Raw genomic sequence first — 12,672 nt, forward strand, 5'->3', positions numbered from 1 at the left:
AGTGCTGAAAATATTAGAATGAAATTCACAGTATTGATGAAGGCAGTGCCATGGATATATAGACCATTGCTTATTGTCACCGTTGTAAATTGTTGTCCTTGTGCCTGTTCTTGTGAGGGTTTCTTTGGAGAGGGTGACATTGACTGGAGAAGTTATCTGCAAACCTGATTTTATTGATGTAGCGGTCCCACACCCTTCTCAGGAGGCAAGGAGGGGCCAAGAGTTGATAGGTTGAAACAGCTGCTGCACTGTGACCATATACAGTTACACATCATCCTGATTTTGCTTCACTCAAATATGATTTAACTTTTCTCATTTTGTTTACATGGAGTCAGTGTAAATGCTAACAGGAGTTTATTTTCCAAAGTCCCTTTACGATCTATTTGTACTAGGATAAGTTTCATTCATTATGTCTTACAATCCTGCTTTTTAGAGTTCCTGTCAGCCAAGTGCAAAAAATAGCTTTTCCTATGTGTTAAGGACTTACAGAAATAATTTAATAATTACTGAAATATTTGAATGCTTCTTTGTCAGGAGGATGTGTAGAAAGTCAGTATTTTAATCTTTGTTTAAATTGTTATCTCACCAACAGTGCAAAATTGAATTTCAATTGTTTTATATTAAAAACTGAAAAGCGTTTAGGATTCTTCTTATTTTACCGTAATATTTTATGGTGTAGTGGTTTGGGTTATTTTCCCAAATTTTACTAAATTAGTTGTCACTAAAGTACTTTTCTTTACTTTCTCAAAAAAATGCAGTTATGTCAGTTTTGCTGGAGTTCAAAAATATTCCCAATAGTTTAATATCAAAAGCCTTTGAATTTGGGACAGTAATTTATAATAGTTTTGGAACAATGCCAAAGTAAATCTCAGCATAGTGATTTTTTCTGGGGAGAGACACGTTCAAAAGATTTTAAAGTTGAAAAGCTTGTTCCTCAGGCTACAAGAAACAAAAGGATGTGGACATTCGTGGTAAATTGAAGTAAAAGCTTTGGGATTTATATCCCAAGTAGCTTTTATATGAACTACAGTCAGTGATGTAGTTCTGTATTTTTGTGTCACGTTTTTTAATGGAGTAACCTCAGAAATTGTACTTTTGGCTGCAAAAAGCAGAAGCTGGGACAGGTCATGGAAGAAAATATTTTTCCAACATAAGCACACTGCATTCTGCAGCTATGCTGTTGGAAAATTAGGAACTTCTATCATCCTGTAGTCCCCTGAGCACTGTATGAGTATGTACAAACGTGTATGGTTGATTTGTGTGCGTGTAGGTGTAGAGATTATGTGAATTTCAGGTATTAATTTTAATTAAATACCCTCTTGGCAACCATGTATGTATATATTAGAGAATATTTTCTAAGGGGAGGAATTATTATAAAACCCAACAAATCAAAACAAACCTCCCCAAAACCAAAGTCCAATCTACATCTCCAAACATCTTAACAGAAGAAAAAAAAGAAGAAGAAAAAAAAATGGAAAAAAACAAGTTACCAACTGTGGCATTTTAAAGTATTTTGCAAACAATAAAATACTAAAACCAAGAATTCTACTTTGATTTTTGATTGCAGCTCAACCAGCAACTGTTTGGTAATGGACCTTTTTTTCTGAGGTATTTTTAATGTCTTAATTTGTGTCTTTCAAAAAGCAACTGAAAATACAGGAGTGTATGTAAAGTTGGTAAATACTTAAGTACACAAGTTCAGGAAGTTCACTATAGTTTCATATTCATTCAGTCAAAAATCAGATCTTAAGTTACAGGTCTCAGTTATGGAATATTTAAAATTTGACAAGAATTTGAAGTTGGATCAAAAAAATTGGAAACATCTAAATGTTGTTTTCTTTATAGCAAATGAGGTTCACTTTCACTTATCAGTAGAAAGAAGAAGCACATTATATGATTACTTTCTCCTCTGATAAAAATATTTTTCATTCCAGTAGAAAAAATGTCAGATCATAAAGCTTTCATGTCTTTCTAATAATTTTTCATTGTCTTTCTCTAAATATTACTGTAGTGTATAATATTTTAATATAAAACATTAAACTTCTGATTTTTAATTGATGAACTATGCTATAATTAAATGTAGTAGCAAATACAGTTTAGTTCAGCTGATTTATTTACTTTGACTTTTGTATAGGTCAGCAAAATAACATTAAGCATTTCCTACCACCTTTTAGATTGAGAAAATATCCTTAACATAAAATTGCAGAGAAATGGGAGCTAAACTTTTGATATTATGTACTGCAACATGGCTGTAACAGTTTCCAAAACAGTAGAAAACCTTGGCATTAAGCTGATACTAACAGTCACTCTCTGTTCAATATGATTTGAGGCCATGCCAGATTTCTCATTGGGTTCATACTGTCACACTGAACTATAAAACTAGTATATATTTTTACAGTGAATAAAGTACAGAGGACTTAATCTGAGCAAACTTTGAAAAAAAAAAGCTATTTAGATTTCAGGTAAGAAAGCTTATGTTTATTTTCTAAAATAACTGTAAAATTAACTATTTATTTTCAAATCATGTTGTACAAAGCATTTTAATCCAGACAGATTGGTACTACACAGCATTAATTACGTATCATCATCACTTCCTTTCACCATGCTTGGTGACCAACAAACCTGACATGCCTTTGACAAAAATAATGAATGTAGATGTAGGATCAAAGATGATTCAACAGGTAAATGACCCTTCACATCCTGTGGCTGAGAATGTCAGATCTCCAGGGATTGACTCAGTGCAACCAGGATCACCTCTGTTGAAAGGCAGAAAAATATCTGCACAGATGTGATTGCAAAATACACATGCAATAACATTGCAATGGTTATTGTTCTAAACCAGTAAGGCAATGCCATATATTCTGTTATTTATTTTCTCAGTGGCAGCTACATGGCTGAGGTACTATTAATTGATCTCAGTCCTTGTTAATCACCTGCCGGTCTTGTGTAGCCATGTCCAGAGACACGAGACAGCAGTACCATGTTCTGGAAGAAGATCTGGGCTGGTGTCACAAGGTTTACATCAGTGGAAATGATTGCCTCTGACTGAAATGCTAATGACAAATAGCATTTTTTGCCACTCTGAGTTTGAAAACACAGACGCAGACCCAAAAAAATGTGACACTGTCAGCCTTTTCCTGAAGAGGTTGAACTGAAAAATGAGGATAGAAGATACCTTCTGAGTGCTTGCCTTTGCCTGTCCAACACAACACCTGTCTCCCTGGGATTAAATTGCCATCACCCCCCTATTTCAGCCAGGCACTGGAAGCTCAATATGACTGCACAGTCCTGGTCTGACAATAGAGTAGGACTGTGTTTCATCTGCGTGTCGATGACACCACAGCCCAAATTATTTCATTATCTCCTCAGTGGCCTCATATACATGTTGAAAGGAGAGATGACAGGATGAAACCTTGTGGAATCCTGCATGAGAGAGAGCCCTCGGGGCTGATGAGCAATTGCCCTATGACATCCTCTGGGATTTCTCTGAGAGGAAAGAGTGGAACCACACAAGTGCAATCCCTTCTGCCCCAGCCTAGGTCCACAGGTGAGTCAGAAAAACATCATGGTCAGTGATGGCCAGAAAGGCTGCTGGCAGAGCCAACAAAAACACTTTGAAAAAAGCTTTCTGCACTAATAGAAGCTCCCCATCAACCACAGGAAGAAGGGTAGCTGTCAGGCTGGAAACAAGGAAAATAGTTTCAGAAGACTTTAAACGAACTCAAGTGTTTCTTTCCTGGAAGTCTCTGTCATCCACCAGAGTGCATTTTGTTCTGTTAGGAAATAAATTTTAGAATTTGAGAATGGCAGAATTGTTCTTTGGTGGGTGTTTTTTTTGGTTTGTTTGTTTTATATGTTTGGTTTTTTTTTTTTTTGACACCAGTTGATAATTTATTTAAGGCAAGCTGGAATTTTATTGTCCCACAGGGAGACACCTACAATAAGCACGAGAAGTGGCTTGCAGTGAGATCCTGTATGTCATCTGAGTTCATCTCATAACTCTAAAACTCAGTGAGAAAGAAATTTTCAGCCTGCAGAAAATTGTTTCAGTGCTGTTTTGTTATAGGAAGGGTCAGTCCCATCAGACTTCTTTGATCCTCTCTGTCAAATAGCTACTAACGTCCTTGAAACAACCAGCATTCTTTTACAGGGTAAAGCACCTCATGCTTCATGAAGCTGTCTGGAACTCCTCTACTGGTGGTCATTTTGTAGATACTATTGTGAAAACAAAGCTTTATCTGTGGAATTAAAATCTTCACTTTGCTTGATATTATTGTCCTCATTTGAGTGGGCAGTGAAATTTCTGTTTCATACAAGTGACATGTATTTTGGTCTATAATACGTTTTGGTCTGAAAATAACTTCCTAAAATGATTGCTTGTCCCATTCCCACCAAAACTCCAAATAATTGCTTAATCTAAAACTGAGAATATACTGGTTATATGTTCAGGTAATAGCTGTGAATTTAGTCTGGAGTGTGCTTGTGCATCATACTTGCTATGGATTTAAACTGTACTGGATCAGAAAAATCGGTGGCAAAATATTTTTAATGTTACTATATTGTGCCTATATAGATATGTATTGTATGCCCATGTGCAACCTTTGATCTACAGTCATGCTTAAGAATAGGAATATAACTAAACAACCTAAAAATCTGATCATTACAAGTGCACTTCAACTTTGAAATGCTTGTACTCCAACTACTGTGATTTATGATTTCACTTTTTCTGAGGTTATATTCTCTTTAATTGTTCATCTCTTTGTGATCCTAAGCCAACATTTTGATGGAATTTGTTTTTCTGCCTAGAGGGTTTAACAGATTTTCCACACACATATTTAAAATCCCTGAAGGAGTGGTATAGGAATCAGAAAGTGATTAGGAAGGAGAGTCAGGGTAGGACTGTGCATTCATTCTCAGTTAACTTCAAGACAAAAAGCAGTTTGATTGCGATGTCCTCCTGGATGCTAGAACAATGACCCATAACACAAGAAGACAGTACAGGATTACTGCTGTTACTGCTTTTAAGATAATAAAACAAAACTTCAAATAATGTCTGACAGAAAAGACTGGAAGTAATGAACTTCTCAGTAAACCTTAGATCCTTCTATTGAATGCTGACAGTCATCTTTATATTATCTGCCTCAAAGAAGTGAAAAATATAAACCAGCAATTGGAGATTTTTTAAAATTGAAAACACACTGAATAATAATCACTTAAATCAGAATGTTTAGAGTGGTGTAGGCATGCTGTTCTCTCTTCCTGTTGCTCTTTTTAGGCTGTTAAAAGAAAAATCTATGGTAATAGTCTCATAATTATGCGTCTAACAAACGCTATTATGATTTCTAATTACCTTTCTAAATTCCCATAAAGCAAAATAATGAAAGCAGTGTAAGTATTATCTACCTTTTATATTAATACACGTGCAAAACCATATTTTTTTCTCATGCAGTAAAGCCATGCATAAGCTGTCTAATCAGATTGTAAACAGTGGTAACACTTTGCAAAATTCTCATCTTGATTCTCTGTGACTTGTGAGATGTCAGCTGTGGCAAAGAATGTCAGAAGTGTCAGTTACTTCTTTATTCATTTTAAGGAGATGAACTTTTTTCAGAATTGTTTTGTGTTCGAAGGGTAAGAACTACAGTTCTGATTAAAATGATCTTTTCTACACTTTTTTTGTAAGGTTTTATCATGATATGCTGCAAGAAAACAGATGCACTTATGTGTACTATGGTTTAGAGAGCTGTATGCAGTCCTTAAATTCTTCTAGCATTTGATTGTATCTAAGATGACTTGGAGGCTGCATGTACTTTCTGGTAGCATTTAAGAAGACAACTTAAGATTTTGTAAGGGTTAGTGAAAAATCGATAATAACTGATGTTCTTGTAACATGCCTGCAGCGTGGAAGGTAAGTTGGGAGCAAGAGGTTATTTTCTTTGAATTAAGTGGGAGTCTTGTAATATATACTAAAGTGCTCAATTCCATGATGGACAAGAGTTTTGAAATGTAGCCTTTCAGTTCTGTAAACATTATGTTGTTTTTCCTTAGCAATTGAACAGCAAGGATCAAAATATTGGATTATCTTTTGTAAAATCTTATATGAAAATGCCTTCTATCTGTCACAAAAAAAAATACTCTAGAGTTGCTTCTTGTTTTCATGTCTTATTTTTCAAAAAATTGTATCCTAACACTGAAAGAACACAAAGTTTAACAGTATAAAAAATGGAGACTACAGAAATTGGAATTGAAATTAGACCAAAAAAAATTCATTTCAATTTTAAAAAAGTAAACCATAAATCCTTTCAAAAATTTATTGAATATTACTTTTTTGATATGTGTGAAAACTCTTCCTTATATTTCTCAGATAGAACCCAAAGAAGAAAAAATGTCTGGATCATAAACTCTTACATCGCCTTGAAATGATATTTTTAAAATACATATTTTTTCAGTGAGTGAAATTTGAAACAAGTAAACAAACAAACAGAAGATATGTAGCAGTACTCTTTTTCAGAAACAATATTTTTATTCCCATATGCACATACAAGATTACATAAAAATTTATAAAAAATAAGTTGAAAACATAGAATGCAAGAATATATAAAATAACTCTCTCAAAGTTATGGTATCTGCTTTATTAAGACTGTCAGTCATTAAAACATTTCCCTTTTAATGAGTTTTTGTATCCAGGTAAAATTCTCAGATAAAATGTGTTGTCGTCTTGAGATATTATTTTCAGGGTATTTCAGAATGTTGATATGTATCTTCTCACCTCTTGGATGTTGGTTGTAATCCATTTCCTATTGGTATTACCTAAAAATTTATACCTTTTGCAGATTTTGCAATGGTTTTGGTGAATTGGTTCCCCTTGAAAAGGATTTGTTCTAATTTGGCACTCTTCTTAGACACCTTGGCAAAAAAATGACAAAGAACACAGTCTTGAACGTTTTAAGAGCTAATGCATAATTTTAAAATTTAGAAGGATTTTGTTCCTCAGAATGTTTTAGCTAGGTCTTTAATTCCAGAGGTGAGAGCCATATCATGGCTACAAGTGGTGTAGTGCTGGCTTGCACCATTTACTTCTTAATGTGTTCCCTATGAAATTCCTGAGTTATATGCTAGGCTCCTCACATAGTGGAAATGCCAAGATCTTTTAGCCTGTAAGCCATTAGGGAATACTAAATTAAATCTTGCCCTTTTAAAGTATTTCAGGGTTAATTTCAATTTCAGAATCATAATGGTAGTTTTGATGTTAAGCAACAGCGCTTTATTAGAAAAAAGGCAAAGTCTAAGAGAATTGAATATATTCTTTCAAAGTATAGCAGGATAAGGAGGTACAGTTTTCTGCTTTCTACACAGAAATGGTCAGCAAAGATACCTTATGCATTAAGATCTGACACATTACATTCAGACCATTCAATCAGGAATTTTAGGCACCTCATTCACACAAAGAAAGCTGTCTTGTATGTCAACCCAGTGCACATTGCAGAGCCCACTTCAGCCAGAAATGCCAAACTTTCACCTCTGAATGATATGTACTTGACTGTGAACCAGAGAAATATACCTTCTTCTCCTTTGGATTCACAACTTAAACTTTTCTTAGTTGTATGTGGTAAAATCATTTCTGCTGTAAGTTGAGTAGGCATTATTCCTTTATTTCAAACTCAGCAGGAGAAAGAAGTGCTTCAAAGGAAGTGTATCACACCCAGAGTAAGATTATAGTTTACTTCAATTCCTACCTGCCCATTTCCTTATTCATGCATTAGGGATTAGGGAAGAGGGTATTTGTTTAGGCTTTCATGCTCAGCTCTAATTCCTAATTAAGACAACTCATATTTGCACATGCACAAAATGGAATTTTATGGAAAACCATTGAAGTTCTCAGTGAAACAGGAATTACTACTGAAGCCCTTCCTCTGCTGCTGTGTGCTCTCATCCCTAATCTATAGAACAGCTCATGTTTTCCCTGTCTCCGTTTCTCTCTCTATGCCTCTGTTAACTGCTACCATGCCAAGTAGAACAGGATCAGTAGGCAGCAACTGCAAGTGACCTCAGGTCTAATTCCTGTAGGTTATAGCTGTTTATTGAGATACAAGCTTAAATCTCTCTGGCAGAAGATGCTATTATATTGACATTCTTAAATGTGACTCATGTTCAGCCCTAATTCTCCAGCTGATGGCTGGCTGCACTGAAGAAAAGGGTATCTGCCATATATTCTTTAGCAGCTGCCACACTTTTTAAGGATCTTGGCTTGTTAGGTCCCTTCAGAGCATACCTATTGGATTGATAAGCATGCATGGAGAACTGGAATGGGAATTCTGACAGGATCTACAACTATGCCAAGCACCAGTGTGTTTCACAGAATTTCTACTTTTGCCAAATGACAAAGCTGTAAAATTTAATGGGGAAAGCTGAGTGCCTTACTGCTTTCAGCCCTGGAGGTTGGAAGCTGAATGCAGACTTTTATGAATACAGCTTCAATCTAGGTTCTCAGTGAACTAGGTTGGGTGCAGTATTTAAATATTTTCTGGATCTAATCTCCAAGCTTCAGGTTTGTATGAATAATGAAAATATAACAGTTCAGAAGTAAAGCAGGGTTTTTATTTGAAAGCCAAATGAGACAATTATATATTGACTACCACTAATCAAAATCAAAAAATGGTCATGAGATAGTTAGATTAATTCTAGGTGCTTTGACTTTTTGGTTCTTGTTTGATAGGTTGTTTGTTTGTTTTTCATTTGTTCATTTGCCTTTTTTTTTCCTGATCATGTCCCTGGCCTGGAGATTAGTTATTAAGTGAGAAAAATGCAAAGGGTTAGATCACACCTCAAATTTGCTTTGGCTGAGAGCAATTGTCAGAGTCTTGGCTTAACATCTCAGCTTCTGGGATGGGTTATTTAGTTAGGGTATTTCTCCATTAGCTGGAAAATGCTTAAGTTAAACTATGATCCAGAGCCCAAAAGTGAGACATTTTTCCCTTACTACCATATGTCATTTGATACTCCAGTTCTCACACTGAGAGAAGGTTAATTGCTCAGCACACCATTAGCAGTTGAGAATTCAGTCAGACTGAGGGAATAGGGAGATTTTATTTTACTTTTCAAATTGCTTGCACTGCAAACTGGAAAAAGGGGTTTTAGAATTTGATGTAAACATGTTAATAAACTTTTTTTAATAATACGTTTTTCATGAAGATCAACAAAACTGAATTGTTGTTTTTTGTTTGTTTTTTTTTTTGCAAACACATAATCTATAAATGATAGTCAGTAGTGGTAAAAGTGTTTATATACAGAAGATATTGTAAATTATGGAGAAAATATCAGTTTTCAGTAATACATCTGGATTTTAAGAGTATTTAAAGATGAATTTAGGTAAACTCCCTATACTAAAACTTCATGTTTTTGTGGAAGAACTCTCACTTTAGTCTCATAGAAATGCAATTATTATTTTTAAATATGGCTAAGGAGATTCTACTGAATGCCTAACAGATATGTAGCATTTGGATACTGTACTGTAAATCTAACATGTTGACAGAAAATCTGCTTGAAGTAGTTTTATGTAGCATATGCATCCAGACTTAGTACCTGCCAGAAAAACAATTGTACAGGCAAGGTGATTTTTACACTCTTTGATAAGTAATTTTAATTATTATTAAATAGTAATATGCATGTATATTGATGCATATAATAAGGCTAGCAATTTGTTTTGAGCTTCATACTGGAACAAAGCAAAGAGTGACACACATGTGCCAGTACAGTAAACCTGCTTCTAGACATTGCAGTTAGTAATTTCTTACAGCTATTTCTTTTTCTTGTTCCTCTCTTTCCCTCTGTAGAGGTCCTTCTGTAGTGCCATGGTAGAGGAGCTAAGGATGTCTCTGAAGTGTCAGCGTCGATTGAAACACAAGCCACAGGCCCCTGTAATTGTGAAAACAGAAGAAGTTATCAACATGCACACATTTAACGACAGAAGGTTGCCAGGCAAAGAAACCATGGCATAGAGCTGGGAAGCCAAATACCCCAAGCACAAACTGTCGTCTTTTTTCCAAACAACCTTGCGAGAATGTTTCCTGTGGAAATATGCAACAAGTGCAAAATAAAATGAGTTACCTCATGCCGCTGTGTCTATGAACTAGAGACTCTGTGATCTCAGCAGTTGCAATGGCCAGACTCGAATCACAAGCATCATGGATCAACAGTTATGCAGGGTTACACTGTTTGTCATGGGTTTCCATCATTCTGAATGAATGAATGTTCCATGTGAGTTTTGTGGCTGGTTTCAAATGCAGTCTCAGTGAGAAGTTGCAGGTTCCTTTTGAAGTTCAACTGTTGCCAGAAAAGGGAGAATAAATGCCCAAGATGACACAAACCACAGAGGAAGTCTAGTAAAAGTAATGTCTCAGAACTGTAGTGGAACAAGAAACCATATGTTCTTCTGAACTTCCCAGCACAGAAAAGTTGGTAACTGCTGCTAGACTGAAACTACCATCTGGACAAGGTGATAGGATCTTCCTGGATCGAAGAAATGTTAAAAGTGAAGAAACATGAATCCCATGAATAGAAGAATAAATATAAGGATGCTCACCTGTTTTTGGGTTTTTTTTTTGACTGTTTGTGACACTGAACTAAGTAAATAAATAATAATTACAAAAAAAAAAAAAAAAGAAAATAATTTAGCTGGGTTGGAACTTTGATCTAAAAAAACAACAAAAATATTTCCAGAATTTTCACCCAATTTTTAGATGAATGAAACTTTCCTTAGTACAAAGGAATGTATCTTACAAACTTTAGATATAAGCAATTCATTTTCTTTTCTATAATTGTGAAAAGAGGGAGGGGGGTGGGAAGCAGCGTATTTCACACATAGAGGGCTTGTATTTTAGCCTGAAAGGGTTTTGAAACACTTGTTCCTGCTACTAATTGAACTCAATGGAGCCTGTGCGATTCTCGCTAATGTTGGAAGAGGGATGGGTCACCTAAAAGAAGTGAATGTCAAGAACTTAAAGGAGGACTGCATTTTTCAATACAGTCACAGTACTAAATGAACAATATTCTTGAGCAGTTTTTTTTTTCCAAAAAAAAAAAAAATGTTCAGGTTTATTTGTGGAAATGCAAGATTTCTATGAAAATAGTTTTTGTATGGAAATTTTTGTAATACTTTTTATCAACAAAATAAGAACATGTGTTTCCATCAGGGGTGTGATGCCAAGCATGAGTGGTAGTGCGTGCGCACCACCAACGTTTGGTGAAAACTATTTTTATCATGAAAAAGGAATCTTAGAAGAGACATATTTTCAAGTTATATAATATAAAAAAAAATAGGTGCACTACCACCACTGCTTACCATGCTACACCCCTGGTTTCCACTAAGCTGATAACATGTTGTCATGAACAATTGTGTGTAAATGGTAAAAGACACAGACCTCTTGACCACATTGTGATAGAAGTTAATATGCACTCGGTTTGCTGTTTGAATCCAATGCACAAAATTAAAAAAAAAAAAAAAAAGAAAAAAAGAAAGCATTAAATTTATGTCAGTTTTAGTTGGTTTGGTTTTGCTGCGTGACTTGAGCAACATATGTGCAGTACTTTGTGTCAGTACTGGTACTTAGCTTCAGCTTAGTGCCCTATCCTGATGAGTCTTGCCACTAAATTTGTGACAAGAGAGTTGGCTGGGATTTCTGACAGAAGCCATTACAGCACATTGTGATAATATTTGCAGGATTTGGCTCTTAGCTGCTTCAAAGCTAACTTATATGTCCTGAATGTGGTGAGTTCCTGGACATAACATTTTGAAATGCTGCCCTAAAGATGCTGAATCTTGCACCTTTGTCTACTGTAAATTTATTTGTATCTCAACAAGAAATGTATAGTATGGACTATGTAGGAATGTTATGCCAACCAAAAAAGATTATTAAGATGGTCTTTACGTGTACAAAAAATTGACTTTAACCCCCAAAACCATAAAATACTCCCCAAAAACATTGAAATAATCATAAATAATAAGTCATCAGTGAGTAAAGATGGTGGCACAGAAATATAAAATATAAAATCCAAACTGTAGAAATTATATAATGAAATTTGGGGGTGAATGGGAGGTTTGTGTCTACTACCCAGTTATCATAAAACTTCATAGAGATTGAGCTGGCCATTTCCATTGTGAGCAGGGACTGAGAAAGCAAATTCTCTTATATTTGTGAGTTTCATCCCCATTTATGTGATAACAAAGAACAGGTTATCTTTGTCTGAAGTATAAAGAAGATAAAAACACTTTAAGCAATTTTTCTGGAAATGAGTAAACGTACATAATTTATATTTAAGTTAATTCTTTAAAACACAAAGGGGAAAAGAGTAACTGTCATAACACAATGAAAACTCCTAATTATGATGGCTTGGAATGGAAAAAATTGGCTATTGCATTTGATTGATGATTTACAATAAAATTTGTAAAATCATGTAATAAAATACTGTATTATATTCAAGCATACTGTTCTTTTCTCCATTGAGGATGTTAAAATAAGCAGGATTTCATTCTCACCTTGATGCTCAAGACTAATTTTCATTAAGCTTTTTGTGAGCCAAAGTAACAGTGAATGCAGAATATGTCCCAAATATTTTATTGGGCCAAATTTCCCCAAGGAACAAAACTTCTATCATGGAGGTAGTATAGCTTAA

The 12,672-nt window shown here is 34.9% G+C and overlaps 1 protein-coding gene across 1 annotated transcript in view; it reads left to right on the forward strand.

Moving 5' to 3' along the window:
- GRIK2 (glutamate ionotropic receptor kainate type subunit 2) overlaps window positions 1–12,452 on the forward strand; it is a 353,639-nt gene extending 341,187 nt beyond the window's left edge. The window contains exon 17 of the mRNA XM_030944939.1: window positions 9,834–12,452. Coding sequence (XP_030800799.1) covers window positions 9,834–9,998 — 165 coding nt within the window. The 3' untranslated portion in view covers window positions 9,999–12,452. The remainder of the gene's footprint in view (window positions 1–9,833) is intronic.
- The last annotated feature ends 220 nt before the right edge of the window (window positions 12,453–12,672 follow it).

The sequence above is a fragment of the Camarhynchus parvulus genome, chromosome 3 (genome assembly GCF_901933205.1).
Source record: "Camarhynchus parvulus chromosome 3, STF_HiC, whole genome shotgun sequence".
NCBI lineage: Eukaryota > Metazoa > Chordata > Aves > Passeriformes > Thraupidae > Camarhynchus > Camarhynchus parvulus.